Here is a 20658-nt window from a genome sequence, read left to right on the forward strand (position 1 = left end):
ATTTGGAGCTGGAAAGAACTTGGGAGAGATATAATATTTGGCAATTACTGTTTCTGAGCGTTACTAGGTCAACAAATTTGTATTCTAGACCAGATCATAACAAGTACTGCAACATCACTACTGATGGAAGATCACACCACTTTTATTTATTGCTTGATTGATCAACTTTTATTTACGACTGGACTATCAGCCAGTCTTCAGACTTTTTATTCACACCAGATAACCTGTACACACAGGTTCCATGGACATAATATCATCCTATTCATTTCACTGGCAGGGACAGTTCCATGTGCACATTCCACGAAAGAGTGAATAGACCTTTGGACAAAAGCTGGGGCTCCTCTGAGCATGCTAACTTGGCAGAAGTGGTTTCTCTGACTTTTCTTAATTTACTCTGCAATCTGTTTGCAAGCATTGCACTAACAAAGCAATACTGTACCTCTCCATTTTCCCTTTGCAACCTTGATTTTATGGATAAACAACAGTTGACATCACTGGTTTTTCGCAATTCTAAAAAAAAGAAAAGAAAAAGGGGGAAAGAGGACAAAGTTAGCAGGTAAGGGTGTGAAGGGAAACTTTCTTTCAGTGACCCCGGACTTTGATACAAATACCTGCAAGATAGAACTAAACCATAAGAATCTGCCTGAGACTGGGTCAGTCTGTCTGTCTGTCCCTGTATGTCTATCTGTCTATGACTGTATTATCCACGCTGGCTTAGCAGATCTCCAAAGCGTCTATCAGAGGTCTTTCCCACCTCCACCAACTGGAGATGAATGTAATGAACATGGGACATTCTGTGTACGTATCATGTCCTCTACCACTGAGTTACTGACCCTTTTTCACTTTGATGTGCAGAAAGCAGTGGGGCAGGGAAACAGACATGGGGTTCTGTTTTCTTTTCTTTCTTTCTTTTTTATAAGTTTTTTATATTTACATTTCAACAACAACAAAAATTAAACAGTTCTCACATATCAAACGTCGACTTCCTTCCCCCTTTCAGCGGTTCCGTGAATTTACCCTTTTCTTCTTCTTTTTCTGCATATCCCAATTAACTCTATTTATTCTTTTCCTCATCTATTTCATATATGTTTGAGAAACTGCAAGTTTTTTCCAGTAACCCTGCTAATGTCCTAATTTGTTTACAGTTTGTTTGTAAATAGTCAATAAATGATTTCCTTTCCTTAATAAAAAGTTTGTTGTCTTGATTTCTTAATTCTTCCAGTAAGTTTTGCCATTTCTGCATAGTCAATTCATTTCTTTAGCCATTCTTCTTTTGTTGGGACTTCTTCTTTCCATTTCTGGGCAAATGCCATTCTTGCGGCAGTAGTTGCATACACAGACATAGGGTTCTGGTGCATATGGCAAGGCTAGTACAAGAACTGGCACAATCATCAAGGATTTTGCTAAAAATCAGATTCCAGACACTGAATTTTCAGTGCCCATCTGTGTTTAGAGAGCACCTTCCCTGCGTACTGCCGTCTTCCACTGAGAATCCAGCCTGAGGCTGCCAGAAACATCTGGCAGGGGCGTGGAGCCTCTTAATGTGGTGGTGATGATCTGTGTGACAAGGCACTCAAAATGTTACAAAGAGGGTGTGATTAACAAACCCCAGGGAGGATGTTCCCAGTGCCATCCCCACGGTAAGTGTGAGGCATCAGCCCCAAGTAAATATTTCATACTCTTGTAAATCTCACATTTTATTTTCCCGCCATCTAGTGTTACCATGCTATTTTAAAACTAATGTAGAATGAATGTTCTAATCACAGCTGAGTTGTTGATTTTAATTACAATCCCTGTAAAAGCTAATGTGAATGTATTCCAAATATACTTTTAACCATGGAGGTAAAAATGGCCATTAAGTCTTGATGGAAAATACAAAATTAACGAGTTATGTGTAAAGAAAATGGTCTATGTTTACTGTGGCCAATCAGAGCTAGCCTATACGGCCTAGGACCCTCGTACCTACGGGACCGCCTCTCCTGGTATGTCCCACAGAGAAATTTACGGTCTGCAAATAAAAACATCCTAAAGATCCCAGGCCACAGAGAGGTTAGGCTGGCCTCAACCAGAGCCAGGGCCTTCTCGGTCGCGGCTCCAATCTGGTGGAACACTCTGTCACAAGAGACTAGGGCCCTGCGGGACCTGACATCTTTCCGCAGGGCCTGCAAGACAGAGCTGTTCCACCAGGCCTTCGGTCAGGGCGCAGCCTGACCCCCCTCCTCTGGCAATCGGCAATCTACACAGAATTTGCTTGATGGTTGCCATTAATTTGATTTTAATTTGATTTACTTAATTTTTATAATGAATGTTTTTAGAATGTCGGATTATTTTGATTGTTAGCCGCCCTGAGCCCAGCTTCGGCTGGGGAGGGCGGGATATAAATAAAATTTATTATTATTATTATTATTATTAGCCTAGGACATTTTGGCATTGAAATAGCACACGGTAGAGAACCAACTCCAACTCACATCAGCTCCAACCAGCCTGGCCAAGAGTAAAGGAAATAGGATTTGTGGTCCTATAAGCTCTGAAGAGTCATTGGTTTCCCATCCATCTAATAGCACAATCCTATACATGTCTGATTGGAGTTCAATGTGGCTTACTCTTGGGTGAGTGAATGTAGATTCCTGCCTATATGTATTATTACAGTTGTTATGCAACACTCTAAGCCCTCAATCTTAAAGCAACCTGCTAAATAATAGCCAGGAAATAATTATATGTTAAATACTAACCAGCTACTCCTCAACAATCCTTCCCAATGTTTTATCATATCTTATACTTCTTTTATCCTTTCGCTCCCCAAATAATCACCCGTCTGCTTATAGAAAGCATTTTGACATCTATTGGCATCTTCAAGGCTTTTTTCTTCTTCCTTATTTATACCCTCAAGTATACTGGGGAAATTTGGTTCCTGGTGTGTCTCACAGGAATACAGTCAATTCCAGATGATCTAAAACATGGCATCCCAGTCTTCTTCATCTGCTGGTATTGATTTGTGTATCTTTAGAAATATGAGATTTATCCTAGGCTTGCATCAGGTCAGATCAGAAAACAAACCAAGAACTTTCCTCCAAAAGGTGGGGAATAGCTTATCTTGCAATCCAGACTAACTTTGCAAAGAAAGCCCACAGAGGCTGAAACTCTCTCCCACCAAGGCCACTGAACTCCAAATTCCTTCCTTCTTTCCCTTAAAAGCCCCACTTACAGACTGGGTCAGTGATAGCACTGCAAATGGTTGTGGAGAGATGGGTCTTTTCTCTTCCTCCCTCTCCAGTGCTCAGGAGCAAGTGGGGCTTTCAAAGAAGAGGGTGTTTGGGCAGGATGAGGACTTGGATGATAGAGAATAAGCCTGGCGTTCATCTTGAATTTTAATCAAAGATGAAAGAGTTTCTGGAGTTCCCGATGCTCAACTCTTCTCTGAAATGAGCACTACAAGACCCCCAAAGCTCACATTTGACCAAAAGCCCTAAGATCATGCTTGATCTTAGGACTCTTTTATCTGTTTTTCCTTGCAGTCATTTTATCATCGCTCCCAATTGCCATTAATTGCTTTACAATGTTGAGGGCCAAAGGAAACCCACCGGTCTTTTACTAGTTCCAAAAGACTCGCTACAAGTCCCACACAGCCAACAAGCGTGAGAACTGCCACTTCAGACTTTACTTCTCAGAGGTTAAACAACATATGCGATAAAAGAAACCTCCCACCTTTATAATAACCACGATGGAGCACAGAATATAGCCACGTCAAAGAAAATAGAATAAGTTTAGTTCCCCAAAAATCAGTCCTCAGGCCTTGCCTTTTCTGAGTTCCCAGTTGATTCTGAAATCACACCTGTCCCCTTACTTACTGATATCTATGTCCTGGCTGCAACCTTCCTGTTTCTTACTATGTATGCAAGAGCAGTCAGAGCAGTGTGATGGTGCTATGCAGCCAGCCTCCCAAAAGCAGGGCAAAGAAGGCACAAGGTCAGACATGTGTTGGTGCAACAGTAGACTTTCCTCTGGTGTACCCACACAGTCCCAACCTCCTTGCCACCCAGCCACTGCACTGTCCTGGTAAGCGGCAGCAACAATGCGGTGGGCAGAGTGGCAGGGTGGCACTGCCAACTGGCTACTACTCTTCTATGAATGCATATCTTTAACCTCTGTTAAATTACACCTGGCCAAGTTCTAGGTATCATCAGCCATCCTTGATAGACGTTGCATCAGTCACCTGGACGGGAGTCAGGAATGGATTGCCCTGACTAACAACTGAATTATCATTGGTATAAGACCCTGCTTTTTTCTCTCTCTTTTGCCTTTTGATAAGCCTTGTGGATTGTTGAACAGATCTTCTTCCATGGTTGAAGGAGCTTTCCACTGCCAAAGCCATGCATTCCCACCTCTTCGGTGCAAAGGTTGTGTTCTGTCTGCCTTATTCAATGCATCACAAGATACTTTGGTCATCTCAGAATTACCTGTAGAAATTCGGTGGAAAATTATTGGAATTGGCTCTGTTGTAACTAATACATCTTCATCATTATCTGAACTGGACACGTAGGTATTGTCTGTAAAAGGAAAAAGAAAAACAACAAATGAATTTATTGTGTATAAGGATTTAATGTGCAAAGATCACATATACTCCTCAAGCACTCCATGCCATGCAGCCATCATTTTAGGATAAAAACAAGCTCATCATTAAGCTTTCTGGTTCCTGCCCCCCAGCCCAGCAGTAGATACCTGCAATTCAAATCCTGAGCCCTAGAAACCCTGTAGGAGAAATTGCAGCCCAGCACTAGCTTTGACATACCAAAGTCAGAAAGCCAAACTGTGGGAAACAGCCTTTCCTTGCCTCTGAGAAATACATGAGAAAAAGCATACTCAATAATCAGTTGTATAGATTTAGGCTGCAATCCATAACCCACTTAGTTGAGGCCTTAAACTACTTTTTTTTTCTAGCTGTTCATTGATTTTCAGTCTCATCTGGAAACTAGAAAATGGTTCCCCACCACCACCTGAACCCATTTCTCTTTGATTTATTTGGTTTAAGCCCCCTTCAGGATATAATAAAACTTGAAACAAAGATACCCATTATTTTTGATTTACTTTATCTTGTCTCTACCAGGGCACACCTTGGTGCTGGCACACAGCCTTTGCAAAGGCACATGAACACACTGTTCAGGGGAGAAAATTCCACCCTTCCTGAGTTCAGTAAGTGAAGGATGGGGGCTCTCTATCTGCTGGCAACGAGGAGAAAGAAGGCTTAGGTCTCGGAATACCTCTTGCTAGTTTGCAGAGCCCAGACAGATTCTTTCTATAAGAGACAGTGCCTATGTCTATCACCAGGCATTAGCTTGAGCAGTTATTCATTGGAACCTACTCTTTAAACTATAATGACTCCTAAAGGGCTCCTAAAAGAGTCAGTGTGCTATATTGTATTGATTCCCAGTAATGGAACTTTTAGTTTCCGCTATGTGTATTGTTAGCTTGCATGTGTGCTGTAAAGATTTTCCCCATGCACTCTGAAAAACATTATAAAGTTAAGGCTCTCTCTCTCTCTCTCTCTCTCTCTCTATATATATATATATACACCATATTTTTCCATGTATAAGACGGCCCCTCTTTTTTTTAGCCCAAAATTAAGAAATAAATATTTTAAACACCAAACAGAACAACTTTGATATTTTATTAAATATTCAAAACACCAGTATATTTAGTACTGTATATTTGAACATCAAGCAGTGAGGCAAGCTGTGTAATGGTGGCTGCTCCTGTCAGCTCAGTGTGACTCCACTGTAGCTGCAGCTCCAGCTCTCCTGCCTGTGTGTTGCACTTTTGTCTCAATATTTACGGTATGTACCGTATTTACTTCATGAACGTTGGCAGATGCGAACGTGGATCGAGGAGCTGCGACTGCCAGAGCTGCCTGAGTGTGTGCGCTAGGGGAATGGGGGGTCTGGGTAGCCAGGGGGCGGTTGAGGGAACTGGGTGGAAGGGACAATGTCCAGAGTGGGGGCTGCTGGAGACTATCTCCTCAGCCATCATGCACCCCTGTCCCACGTACCCACTGCCCCCTCCCACTAGGAAAACTGCCTTCCACTCTAGCACCACACAGTGGCCTTTGATGGTTTCACTTAGCAAACCACTTCACCAGTGGCATACGAATCATAGCGACATGAGAGAGGCAAAGATTTGTGCAAAAGATCTGAGCCCCTCAAGCCTTTATGAAACATTGTCCGTGTGTTATCAAGTGAGACATGAAGATTAGAAACTCCCTTTAGCTTCTGAATGAGATCAGAGAATGGGCCCTTTAGTTACATTGGCAGTAGATTACCCCATCACTGATGGCTGTAGGCAGAGAAAATATCTCTCTCTCTCTCTCTCTCTCTCTCTCTCTCTCACACACACACACACACACACACACACACACATTTAAACACATTCGTTCTCACATAGCCTTTCACAAATTGGATTCCTTCCTTCTCACCCTGCCTACAAACGAAGGCAGAAAAACAGAAATAACAGTGCAAATGAAGTGGCTAATGAAATGTGATTAGCACAAAGGTGATGCAGGGGCACAACAATGGTGTTTCAAATGCCTTCAGCGGAATCTTTTTTTAATATAAAAAAAAAACAGCAGCAGCACGGAAAGTAGCACTTTACCTGGATAATCCTCAGAGACGTGCACCGAATAGGATATGCTGTTTAAAAGAAAAAGAAAAGATAGATAAGGAAGACTGTAAGAAGCACGGGGGGGGGGGAGATACGGTAATTGCACTGAACTGTCAATGTTTATTTATAGATTTCTGACAGCTCTGTAAGACTACTAGTGTGACAGCTTTCAGAGCATGCAAACAAATAAATAAATAACCAAACACAGTGCTAGCACTGCTTCCCCCTCCCTCACTAAAAGTGTGCCGCTCTAATCCAAAACCACATTTAGGGAGGCGGGAAAAGAGAAAGAATGGAGATTTTTTGGGAAGTCGGGGAAATTAATCATCCTGTAAACTGTGTGACATGCTCTTCTTCCTGAAGGAACATGCCATGGCTTGTTCTTTATGCATTAGTCTCCAGAAAGCAACCCTATACGGAGTCAGATTATCAGTCTATCTAGCTACACCAAAATCTTCAGTCTTTTCAGACCCACCTTTAATCCAAACATGCATTTTTGGACCCATCTTTCTGTGTTTTCATAACTTGCCTTTGTATGGTGGCAGTCTCGCTACTATGACTCATCATAGATAAGGCCATGATGAGTACTAACCCACCGGCTGAAAACCAAAGGTCTACAATGACTGCCAGCAGGTCTCTAGGATTTCAGATGAGTATTCCTAGCCCTATCTCAGTGTTTCCCAACCGGTGTTCCGCGGCACACGAGTGTGCCGTGAGACGTTGCCTCGTGTGCCGCGAGATGCCTGGAGGGAGGCGGGCGAGTCGGGCGGCGAGAGGCGGGGCGGCGGCGGCGAGGAGAGGCCGCGCCTCCTGCTGCTGCCTGGCGCTCCTCCTCGCAGCCGGCAGCGCTGCCTGGGCGCCTCCGCGCGACTCTGCCTCGCTGGGTTTGGTCTCCCAGCAGAGACGGGTCACACGCGCCCCTCCCTCCCTCCCTCAGCCTGCGCGGAGGGAGAGCCAGAGAGAGGCATCGCTCCTGCGCGGCGGGAGAGGGAGCAGCCGGAGCGATGCCCCAAACGAAATCCTCTCCAAGGAAATTCTCCGAGGCGGATTGAGCGCAGCTGAGAGAAGCCTTTCAAGGAGCTGCCGTGTCCCCTGGAAACCCCCTTCCCAGCTCTGCCTCAGCCGCCGCCGCCTCAGTTGCCGCCGTCCCTCAGTCCCTCGCTCTGCTGCCTCCTCCCACCCCCAAAGCTTGGAGGTTCCCCAGCAAGGGGGAGGGAAAAAACTTTCACTTTTGTGCGTCCCTCCCGGCGTGACGCTGCGCGCTGACGTCACGGGGCGGGGCTTTAATGGTGGTGTGCCGCGAGATTTTTTTTCAGTAAACAGGTGTGCCGTTGCCCAAAAACGTTTGGGAAACACTGCCCTATCTGGAGATGTTGGGGAATGACCCTAAGACCTTCTGCATGCAAAAGAAGATCCATTGAGCAAGAGCTTATCTCCTTAAGTCAAACTATTGGTCTACTGAACTCAGTATTATCCATCCTCACTAGCAATATCTCCCACTCCTCACCATAAAGTCCTATGGCCAGTCACAACAGTATAATACACATTTATAAAAAGAAAAGAAAATACAGTTATTTAAAAAAAGATAAGTAAAGCAAGTGAAACCATTCCAGCCAGAACAGAACAGTATAGATTCAGCAAAAGAGGTGCATCCCATAAAACAATGATGGACTCCACTTTCAGTCCATTATTTGAAGTCTCGCCACTGGACAGTATTGTGTTTAAATGGCACTGGGCAATATTAGAAGTGGTGATTAACCTGCAATGCCACATTCATTGCAGCATCTGATACTACAACCAATGACCATGTGTTGTGAATTTTCTCACCAACTGGTGCCACAGTAGCTGAAGTTGGATCTGAATCCTGGCAAAATTACTCTAGCCTCAGACTTTTAAAGGGGGAGACTGAGCATCGCTGTCTACCCTCCCATACATTAAGAGTATGTCTGGCTTTTACCATGGGACACAAAGGATGTACTAGGCTGTGGGTACCATGTAAAGGAATATGTTCACAACTGTGTTCATCATACTTCAGAATCCAGAATTGCATAAAACACAACATGAATTACATTTCTACAAAGCTATGCATAAACCAATGGAATGTAATCAAAGGCGCAAATTGTGGAAAAAAATATTATAATTATTGTAATTCAGGCATCACAATAAATCAAGTGAAGTGTGATAAGAAGCCACAATGAGTTGTGGGCTTACAACCCCCCACCCCCTTCCCCTCTTCCTCTGGTGCAGCTGCAAAGAACAGATAGGAAGCTTCACTTTTAATTTCAATTAACCATTATTTAGCATTACATCTAAACCTTAAACTGTGGTTCATGTCAACTATGGACTGCTTTGACATGCCAGCTCCATAACCAATGCTTTGAAATTGACTTGTTTCCAACAAACCATACTTTCCAACAAACAAATTGCCAGGTTCAGTTGACACAACAAACTAATCTAAGGTGGAAACTAATCCCCCATCTTCCTCCACATAGCCAAGCCAAAAGTGGGAGGGGATGAGCACATGAACCCAGAGGTGCTTGAGAGAGAACTTTAAATAAGATAAACGATTCATTACTGGCGCTTTAAGAATATTCAGTAATTTTAGTAATACTAATTAAAAAAATGTTCCTGGGGCCAGGAAGAATGCCCACTCTCATTGGAGAAGATTTATAAAAATGTACAGGGTAACATTAAATCAATGGATGACCTCTTTGCTAAAATTTGCAGCAACTATTTCAGGTAATGCAAACAGTAGAGTCTGTGAAATTGATGGCATGAGCTCAGACTCGCCTAAAACTGCTGACTCTTTCTGCATGGGCACTTGTACAGCTGTTGGGTGCCACCATTTCTTATTTTTGCACTAGTTCAGTCTTCTTACTGCTTAGTAGGAAGACTGTGTGCACCGCTTGTTTTGTTGCCTATGGAAAGCTTAAATAAGTCTTTACATTAAATATTAAACAAATGTCATAATGTCCCCCAAGTAGACTCTGCGGTTTCAGCACCTTGTGAAAATGATAGGTGCTTGCTTTGATCTGTTTTGCTCAAAGAAGAAGAGTTCTTAGGGGAAAAAGCTTCCCTTGCCCCACTTATTATTCTAAATCAACAATGGATCCAATATTTTTAGAGTCTTATAATATGAACATAGAAAGATGACTTATATCAGTGTTTCCCAACCGGTGTTCCGCGGCACACTACTGTGCCGCGAGACTTTGCCTGGTGTGCCGCGGGAAAAATTGGCGGGGGGGGGGATAAAGGGGAAAAAATTTATTCCCCCACCGCCAGGCGTGGGGCTGGGGCGGGGGAAGCCCGAGCTTCCCCCTCCCCCAGAACGGGACCCAGAGCGCAGCTTTGGCATCGCTCTGGGAGCTTGCGGGGCTGGGGGAGGAGGAAGCCCTCCGCCAGCCTCCAAACCATGTCGGGAGACAGCGGGATGGCGCGCTGCGCCTCTCCCGCTGTCCCCCGAGTTTGCGGGGCTGGCGATGGGGAGGAGCAGGCTTCTCCCCCCGCCAGCCTTCCAGCCAAGTCGGGGGACAGCGGGATGGCGCGCTGCGCCTCACGCTGTCCCCCGAGTTTGCGGGGCTGGCGATGGGGAGGAGCAGGCTTCTCCCCCCGCCAGCCTTCCAGCCAAGTCGGGGGACAGCGGGATGGCGCGCTGCGCCTCTCCCGCTGTCCCCCGAGTTTGCGGGACTGGCAATGGGGAGGAGCAGGCTTCTCCCCCCGCCAGCCTTCCAGCCAAGTCGGGGGACAGCGGGATGGCGCGCTGCGCCTCTCCCGCTGTCCCCCGAGTTTGCGGGGCTGGCGATGGGGAGGAGCAGGCTTCTCCCCCCGCCAGCCTTCCAGCCAAGTCGGGGGACAGCGGGATGGCGCGCTGCGCCTCTCCCGCTGTCCCCCGAGTTTGCGGGGCTGGCGATGGGGAGGAGCAGGCTTCTCCCCCCGCCAGCCTTCCAGCCAAGTCGGGGGACAGCGGGATGGCGCGCTGCGCCTCTCCCGCTGTCCCCCGAGTTTGCGGGGCTGGCGACGGGAAGGAGCAGGCTTCTCCCCCCGCCAGCCTTCCAGCCAAGTCGGGGGACAGCGGGATGGCGCGCTGCGCCTCTCCCGCTGTCCCCCGAGTTTGCGGGGCTGGCGACGGGAAGGAGCAGGCTTCTCCCCCCGCCAGCCTTCCAGCCAAGTCGGGGGACAGCGGGATGGCGCGCTGCGCCTCTCCCGCTGTCCCCCGAGTTTGCGGGGCTGGCGATGGGGAGGAGCAGGCTTCTCCCCCCGCCAGCCTTCCAGCCAAGTCGGGGGACAGCGGGATGGCGCGCTGCGCCTCTCCCGCTGTCCCCCGAGTTTGCGGGGCTGGCGATGGGGAGGAGCAGGCTTCTCCCCCCGCCAGCCTTCCAGCCAAGTCGGGGGGCAGCGGCAAGGACGCGCTGCATTTCAAAAGCCTGCCTTCAAAAGCCGTCCGGGACAGCGGAGAAACGCGCTGCCTTTCTCCGCTCTCCCGGGAAGGCAGGCAGGGGGGAGCAAAGGCTTTCGCCCCCTCCCGCCTTCAGAAGAGGTCCAGGACCTCTTCTGAAGGCGGGTGGGGGGCGAAAATCTTTGTCCCCCCTGCCTGCCTTCCCAGGGGCTTTTAAATCGCCCCGGACAGCGGAGAAGTCCTCCGCTGTCCCGGGCGATTTTAAAATGCCGCCCGCCAGCATTTTAAGATTGCCCCGGACAGCGGAGAAGTCCTCCGCTGTCCCGGGGTTTTTTAAAATGCTGGGGGTCGGAAGAAAAGCCCTTGTCCCCCCCCCCAGCCTTCAGAAGAGGTCGGGGGACAGACTGCGGGGAGAAATCAGGGTGGGAGTCACGACCGTGAGGCAGGGCTGCCAAGTGTGGCAGAAGAGGACACGGCCGTCGCACCTGTCCTTAGGTAGGAGCTTCTTCCGTGTCGACCTGCTGCCCTAAAGTCTTGGCTTTTTTCTTGGCTTTTTGGCGGTTGGCACAGAAGGAAGGCAAGGGGGAGGGGAAAAAATTGAAACTTACACTTTCGTGCGTCCCTCCCGGCGTGACGCTGCGCGCTGACGTCACGGGGCTGTAATGGTGGTGTGCCTCGATATTTTTTTCATGAAACAAGTGTGCCTTTGCCCAAAAAAGGTTGGGAAACACTGACTTATATCAAGTCAGACAGCAGGTCCATCAAGCTCTCCATAATTTCAGCCGAAAGCTCTACCTAGACACATGTGTATTCAGAAGCTGTCTCCATCACTGGAGGTAGGACACTTCTATCACTGCTGGTAGCCTTGTTCTCCATAAATTTCTCTAATCCTCTTTCAAAGCCATCCAAGTAATCTGCCAATTCATAGCAAGTCAAGTGTCAACAACAGAAACACCAAAGAATAGAAGGAATGGAACCAGTGGGAATTTGGTTCCAGCAGAGGGAGAAGTGAAGAAGGGACATGTCAAGCACCACTCCATTTGATAGTGATGAGATAAGAAAAGGTGGTGGTCCACCAGGAAAAAGCAAGTCATAGAATAGTAGAGTTGAAAGGGACACCAAGGGATACCTAGTCCAACCCCCTGCAATGCAAGAATCTCAGCTAAAGCATCCATGACAGATAGCCATCCACCCTCTGCTTAAAAACCTCCAAAGAAAGAGAGTCCATAACTCTGATCAAAATAATGATCATCAAAGAAACAAAATTTGAGAGCCACAGATCTAGGACAAATAATTTTTCCTTCACCTTTGAACATACTTTTGTATGAGTGATACAGAATAGGTGGATAGAGATACTGGGTACAATCCAGTATTATTCAAACTTAAAGAGTATGCCAGCTGAAATCAATTGCTGTAAGCAACTTGAATTCATGGAGTTGGATGGGTTTAAAGATCAGTGTTGGTGCTGACCTTTAAAGCCCTAAATGGCCTTAGCCCAGTATACCTGAAGGAGCGTCTCCACCCCCATCGTTCACTGAGATCCAGCTCCAAGGGCCTTCTGGTGGTTCCCTCACTGCAAGAAGTGAGGTTACAGGGAGCCAGGCAGACAGCCTTCTCAGTAGTGGTGCCCACCCTGTGGAATGCCCTCCTATCAGATGTCAAGGAAATAAACAACTATCTGACTTTTAGAAGACATCTGAAGGCAGCCCTGTTTAGGGAAGTTTTTAATGTTTAATGCTGTATTGTGTTTTTAATATTCAATTGGGAGCTGCCCAGAGTGGCTGGGGAAACCCAGCCAGATGAGCAGGGTATTATTATTATTATTATTATTATTATTATTATTATTATTATTACTCAGAGTTTAAAGAGAATTCCAACTCAGTGCAGAGCAGCTAAAATAGAAAATAGAAAAATAAAATAGAAAATATTGAACTGGATGACTCTACTATTGTTTCTGGAGAAAGATGCAATAATTCAGTGAAATAGAAAGGTGTGTGGGGGGGTGCTTTTCTGGCCCAGATCATTTTTTCACTTATTGTTACTGGAAATCAGTAAATTAATGATGTGTTGCAGATATCCTGAAGTGGAATCTTGCATGATGAACAGTGTGATTTATATATAGCCTCTAGCTTATCCCATAGTCACTGCATAGACAAAAACTTTCCAGTGGCTCAAGGTCTCTCAAGTGTGATGTCACAGCTACTGCCTACAAGGAGCTGAGAAGCTGCCTTATGAGAACCTGGACAAGGGGTGCAGCAATATATGCTCTGTAATACCTAGACTGCCCATAAGCAAATTTGTCATTCTTTGTGTTGGCAAGCTAAACCACAGATACATGATACATGAGCAAGAAGCCAGTCGTGCGTTGAAAATTTTTCGTCCCCCTCCTTTGCTACAGTGCCTCTTGGTGGAACACAGATGCTGAGTCAAAGGTACTGAACATTTGCATTTTTCACTAAGAATAATTCTCACAGTTAGCTTGTCCATGTGACTCAACCACAAGTGAACTAAATGGCAAGTATCACTTGTAAATTGATGCTTGAATTAACCTGCCATGCAAATGGACTTCTGCTGCACAGCCACCTCTGCTTTGCAAAGTTTCCACTACAAAAGAAGCTCACAGCAATTCCACTTCTAAGATGCTGTTTATAGCCTCACTGCTAACAGTCACTTGTTTAGGGCATTAGGATGAGAGCACCTTAGAAGGTCATATTCGCTAGTCAAACCAATCTGGTAAAAAGTTTTCCTTACTTTTCAAAAGGTTTCTCTAAAATTCTGGTCTCTCTCAAAGGATGAGCAATTGCTAGGGGTCAATCAAGATCTAGAAACATAAAGTTGGAAGCAACCTGAAAATTCAGCTAGACAAACCCCTTGCATGTTGAGGTCCCCAGGGCCACTCCAATAACTCACACATCACACAGAAATTTTTGTTTAAGGTTTTTGGCATAATTTTAGCTACAACTTTATTAAAATACAAAAATGTGAGTGGTTGCTTAGGCATTGGTTGCAACTATCTGCCCCTCCATGGGGGACAGAGTGACATTCCGCACGCCTGCAAAAGACAGAATAGGGGAATACACTTGGGGGTGGCGATGGAGCAGGGAACCTGCCCTCAGCCCTCCCCAAATGCAACCAGGAGCTCTTGCAATGGCCTGAGCCCCCTTGACAGGGTGGACAAGCAATAGTTAGCCCCTGATTCCTTTAACAGAATCCCTTGCAGCAGCAGCATTAGAGGGGCAGGCACAGCCAATCCATGCCCCTCAACCAACCAAACCATAAACCAATGATTAACCGCAACCTTACAAGTTGTGACCATTTGCTACGCAGTAGGCAAAAACCAAATGGCCCCAGCCAATCAGCCAGATGGACAAAATTCCTACTGGGCCCCTGCCCCAAGAGCAGACAACCCCATGACAGGCATAGCAAGGTCAAAGCAAACAACCCTAAATATAGGGGGTGGGGACAGGCAATCCGATGCACGGGCGAAAAGAGGAAGCCCTAGCCTCATGCAGGGAGTTTTAGCATTTCTGGCTGTCAGTCAACAAATGGCAACATTACCTTCTTCCCAACAGCAAGGGAAGCCCAATCACATCAGTGGCCAACAATAAATTAGCCCGCCCCCAACTTTGGAGTGTCCTGGTGGCCCCCACCGCAACACATGCTCTCCATGAAGGAGAACACGCTTTGCCATATAAGTGGCTATCTAGCCTCTGCTTAAAAACCACCACCTTTCCCAGGTAATCTGCTCAACACTGTCAATCAGCTCAGGCCATCTAGCGAGACCTTTTTTTGCCCCAACCCAATTTTGGATGTCTCTCAATGCATAGTACCTTTTCTTTTTCTAGTCCTAGTCTCCAAAGTTCCTAACACATTGCCAATTGCCAGTGAACATTTACTGTTATGAGTCGCTTGGTTCCTTTATCATCATCCTGATAAGCACTACCGTCTATATAATTTCACTCTCTTTCATGTTTATTTTCACTTAGGGAGACCTTAGGGAGACTCACCGTTACTCACACAACAACAAAGTCTGTGATCCTCCCCCACTCGGCCGGCTCAAGAATAGTGTTGACTACCAAGTGCTGTGTTATGACCAGAGCAGCAGCAGCTTAGAGATGAGTGTTGTGCTTGCTCTCCCTGGGAATGGCTGAGCTCCCTGCAATCCACTCATGAAGGGTGCAGGATTGCAGCCACAAAAGCCCACAGCAAGAGTGGCAGCAGTAAGAAGAGGATTTGCAAGTACCTGGTGTATGTTACAGGCACTATTGAAAAGATAAATGACAACAGCCAGCCAGCAATGCAGAAGAAGGTCAGTCTGTGGCAGGATAATATGTACATTCTGCAGCTGCACCGCGTAAGCACAGAATGTTGACACTATGTATGCTGTTTGGCATATTAAGAATGTCACCTTAAAAGTAAAAAACAAAAGAAACCTGGTAGCAGTTAACCTACAAATATAGGTTTTTATCATTCACATACGAATGTGTGGATGATCAATATATATACAGTTATACCTCATGTTACGTCCACTTCATGTTACGTTCTTTCAGGTTACGTCCCGCAGTGACCCGGAAGTACCGGAAAGGGTTACTTCTGGGTTTCACCACTCATGCATGCGCAGAAGCACAAAATGACATCATGCACATGCGCAGAAGTGGCGAATTGCAACCTGCACATTCGCAGACGCGCCGCTACAGGTTGCGTTCTTTTCATGTTGCGAACGGGCCTCCGGAATGGATCCTGTTTGGAACCAGAGGTACCACTTTATCAAGGAATCGGACCAGTGGAACTGCACAAAACTCTCCCTTCCTCATATCCAAACATACCTATTCAATCATGTCCACACATAACACCCACAGACCCTCCAAGCACCCCTATTTTCCAGGGACAGTCCCGCTTTTCCTTAGGACATCCCTATTTTCATCAGAGAAATACGGGGAGGAGGGTATAGCAGGATGTCTCTATTTTCATTCATTCCCATACATAACACACAGCTGTTCATTCATGCATGCACCAATTCATTCACTGTCTCTTTGTCCCACTCTCACATCCACTGCCCATCCACTGAAGCCAGTGGGAGACTCCCCCCGCCCCCAAGCATGTTTACTGCACAAGGAGCAGGGTTGGATGAGGAGAGGATTTCCCCATCCCCACTTCAGTCAAAACTCATTGGACTACACAGTATTGCAATGTCATCCTATTCATTGCATAATCACTATTTAAGGACTAAAACCCTAGGGAGGGAAGGGAAGAAGAGAAGAGAAGAGAAGAGAAGAGAAGAGAAGAGAAGAGAAGAGAAGTTAGTGAAGTGACCTGTCCAGTATCACAGCTTCAGAGGGATAAATGCACAAAAGTCCTAATGCACAGGGTTAATGTGAATGGGGAAAGCAGAACAGAAACCAGATGGGAAGTAGAAAGTCCTGTGGTCACAGGGTCAGGCTTCACTGCTCTGCATAATACCACACTCCTTTCTCACGATGACAGAAGCCAAATAAATTATGCAAAATAAGCAAATTAAGCACCTTTGCATACATAAGCTTACAGAATCCAGCTTTTGGAGTACATACATGAATTCATTGTTCTTTATTTTATTTTTCTTTAAGAACAGACCACTGATAATCCCGCTTGGAAATAAAAGAAGCCATAAATATTTGAGGAAGTCAGTAAAGGTAAAGGTAAAGGGACACCTGACCATTAGGTCCAGTCGTGACCGACTCTGGGGTTGTGGCGCTCACCTCGTTTTATTGGCCAAGGGAGCTGGTGTACAGTTTCCGGGTCATGTGGCTACCATGACTAAGCTGCTTCTGGCGAACCAGAGCAGCGCACGGAAACACCATTTACCTTCCCACTGGAACGGTACCTATTGATCTACTTGCCCTTTGACATGCTTTCGAACTGCTAGGTTGGCAGGAGCAGGGACCGAGCAACAGGAGCTCACTCCATCACAGGGATTCGAACTGCTGACCTTCTGATCGGCAAGTCTTAGGCTCTGTGGTTTAACCCACAGCGCCATCTGTGTCCCTGATAGTCCCACTTGGAAATAAAAGAAGCCATAAATATCTGAGGAAGTCAGTATCTCCCTACAAAAAAAACTTATATCTGAAACTATATAAAGACCAGCCTGTGGTGAACACTACACCAGTTCCCGGCAGTTGCTGATAGTTAGTAACACTAGAAACAGGAGAGCAGTTAAATCAGGACCATGAGAAGGCTGACAAACATCAATTATCTTAATCTGTAGTCAGCTTAGAGAATCTGAAAGATCGAATAGAAGCAATCAAAATGCGTGTTTGTAAAAAATCTATTGAAATTGATTGTGTGTATATGCATATGCATATATAATGAGAAAGTATCAAATAATATGTTCCTATTTGAGCTCCTGGTTTTTAAAATGAGCACCCAATGGCATCATTTTAAGTTTTGCCTTCCTTTTAGCTCCAGAGAGAAAGTGAGATATTTGGGTTGAGCACAAAACCCTATTTTGCATTGGTTTTCCTATTTTAATGAAGCAGGACCCTGTTACTTTTTATGCCACAATAAAGCACCCAACAGCAGTAGTTAAACTGAAAGTCTGCATTATATTGTTGGCCACAAGTATAAATTTCAGAGACAGTCCAAGTCTGTAGGATGAAGGCAAAATACAGCTTAAAACGTCTGCAATAGATGCCAGGAGTCCCAGTGCCATAAATACGTCAAACCAATTGGAGAGAATTCAGGAAGCAATAACCTCAGTGTATCCCAAGGAGTATGAAATGGATAACAGCAGTGATGGTGGTGGTAGAGCTAATGAATACATGTAGAAGACAAAATATTTGTAACGAGGGCATGCAAGACATACACAGAAATCAAATCTGTTAGGTCTATATAGTATTCTTCTTTGGCGATCATTCGTAGCCGAGTAAGATTGTCTTCCATGAACATAGCCTTAACGGTGTGTCCATCAGTAACTGTGGTGGATCCATACATCCTTCCACAGTGGGGATATAGGTTTCCCGGTGGGAGTTGATCATGGTGAGTTTGCCAAACACGCCTTCCTCTTAGTGTGTTTCTCGCTTTCGACCTGAGTTCAAACATCTTCATAGTTCATGACACCTTTGGTAAAGGTTGTTCTCCAATTGAAGTGCTTACAAGCCAGTGATTCCCAATTGTTGGTGAGAGAGTCTTTAAACCTCTTTTGTTGACCACCAGCATCACACTTTCAATTTTTAAGTTCGAAATAGAGTAGCTGCTATGGAACATGATAATCAGACATCCAAACAACGTCATGACCAGTTCAACGAATTGCTGTTGAAGAATCATTGTTTTGATACTGGTGGTCTCTGCTTCTTACCCAACATCTCTGACCATCGGCCATTCTGGTTGGGGCTGATGGAAGTTGGAATCCAACAATATCTGAGGTGGAGTTGGGGTAATACATTCTGGGTCAACAGTGACTTGCACTGGCTAGCTAGTGTTTCAGAAAAGAGTGTTTCCTAACCTAGAGATGCTGGAGTGTGAAAACTGGATCTTCTTCAAGCAAAGCATACTACTGAAGTATGGCCCTATATGATTTGGGCACTGGGTACCTGAAGGAACAGCTATGTGGCACAATGGGTCACTGCATCTGGCTGTTAACCAGAAGGTTGGTGGTTCAAGCCCACCCTGGGATGGCAGTGGGCAAGATTCCTGTATTGTAAAGAGTTGGACTAGATGAGTTGAGGTCCTTCCAACACTCCAATTACAATTCTATGGTTCTATGAGAAATCTCTTAAATGGAAGAAGAGGTAGCAACTGAAATACCACACCAACCTGCCCATACATTTAGGTAATGGAGACCCTCCTATAGATGACCATCTGAGGTGAAACAGGTGGTGACTGGGGAAAGGGACTTCTCTGTTATGGTGCCCTTTCTTTGAAATAGTCACCTGACCCCCTGCATTCACATATTTGCAGCAGTCAACAAAAGTTGTTTAATGTCCACATGATTTTCAAACCTTCTGTTTCATGCTGAAGGCTTTTGCTGGAGTTTTTCTTGTGTGTGTGTCTAATTTTCTGTAGTTTAAAAATAGAAATTATGTATTAAACAAATAAAGAAGATCTTATGGATCTGCATCTATGTCCTATCCAGAATATGGCATTTTGCCTTGCAGTTTAATGTTAAGTTATTTACTTATCTTTTAACATATTCATATGCTGCCTAAAAACAAGGTCTCTACAATAATGATTAACACAAAAATACAAACATAAGACCATAAGGTCTCGAATATTAGCTTATGTGTAACTATTGAAAATTCAATCCGCTTTTTAAATGTATTTATATAGAGCTGCTTTCTTTCAAATAAATAAACCATAATATCTGATACAACATAAATATCTGTTGGGTTTTTATAATGGAAAACATAGCCAAGCTCCTTGCTATAACCATCAATGCCAGGACACACAATCATTGTCTGTATTTTTAACTATCACTGATTGTTTGCAGGTTTTATTACACCCTTGATTTAAAAGACACATTTTGTGTGCACGTATATTGTGAATATTTTTCTCCTCTGCTGTGGTTGCCTTGATAACTTCACACTGCAGCTGCTGTTTAAGGTCCGTAGATCAAATTTAAACTAAACATGAGAAATAAATAAATAAATAAATAGAATAAATTGAATTCTGCATAAAACCCTGTTGGCAATTGTTGTCTGTCAGCTGTTTCTGACATGAAGCTTGCTTTATCATTCATGATGATACATGACTAGTAGGGAAATAGGAAGCTATTTTACATTGACTCTGTAATGCCTACACCAACCGGCAGCAGCTCTTCAAGGTTTCAGGCTGTTTACATGCACAGCTCTACTTGGACCTCCTCAGGATTAAACCCAGGCCATCCTTGAGGTACTGCAGTCCTGAGCCATTTAAGGCTTTATAGGTGAAAACCAGCACTTGGGCCCAGAAGTATGACTGAATACAGTGGTACCTCGGGTTAAGTACTTAATTCGTTCCGGAGGTCCGTTCTTAACCTGAAACTGTTCTTAACCTGAAGCACCACTTTAGCTAATGGGGCCTCCTGCTGCCGCTGCACCGCCAGAGCACGATTTCTGTTCTAATCCTGAAGCAAAGTTCTTAACCTGAAGCACTATTTCTGGGTTAGCGGAGTGTGTAACCTGAAGCGTATGTAACCTGAAGCGTATGTAACCGAGGTACCACTGTACCAGTTTCTGGGAATTGCAGGGAAGAGAGTGCTATTGTCCTCTGGTCCTGCTCCTGAGTTTCCCACAGGCATTTGTTTAGCCACTGTGAGAACAGGATACTAGAGGAGATGGGCCACTGGCCTGATCCAGCAGGGCCCTTATGCTCTTTCATATGCAAAGGCCCTAACAGACCAAAATAGACAGAAATAGAGGGAAAAGAGGGAGATCATCTTCTGAAGGGAGATCATCATGATTTGTGTGCTTCCTCCTCGAGAGGTCTGGAGGGTGGCCACATGAGAAGAGGCGTTTTCTGCAGTGGCTCCCCATCTGCGAAATGCTCTCCCCAAGGCAAAAACGATCCTTTTTAAGCAGGCCTTTGGTTGATTTGATTGACACCCTATGGCCTTTTGAAATGGGGGGGCATTATTGGGTTCTTGTTGTTTCCATTTTGAT

The 20658-nt window shown here is 45.3% G+C and overlaps 1 protein-coding gene across 6 annotated transcripts in view; it reads right to left on the reverse strand.

The window, feature by feature from the left end:
* The window catches only part of PARP8 (poly(ADP-ribose) polymerase family member 8), a 173379-nt gene that overhangs the window by 80251 nt on the left and 72470 nt on the right, over positions 1-20658 (reverse strand). For all 6 annotated transcript variants that reach the window (XM_081929646.1, XM_081929648.1, XM_081929647.1 and 3 more), the window contains 3 exons: positions 6643-6680; positions 4458-4547; positions 440-510 (listed from right to left, as the gene is read on the reverse strand). In XM_081929646.1, the coding sequence (XP_081785772.1) occupies positions 440-510; positions 4458-4547; positions 6643-6680 (199 nt within the window). The remainder of the gene's footprint in view (positions 1-439; positions 511-4457; positions 4548-6642; positions 6681-20658) is intronic.

Source organism: Podarcis melisellensis (assembly GCF_964234715.1).
Source record: "Podarcis melisellensis genome assembly, chromosome: 11".
Lineage (NCBI taxonomy): Eukaryota > Metazoa > Chordata > Lepidosauria > Squamata > Lacertidae > Podarcis > Podarcis melisellensis.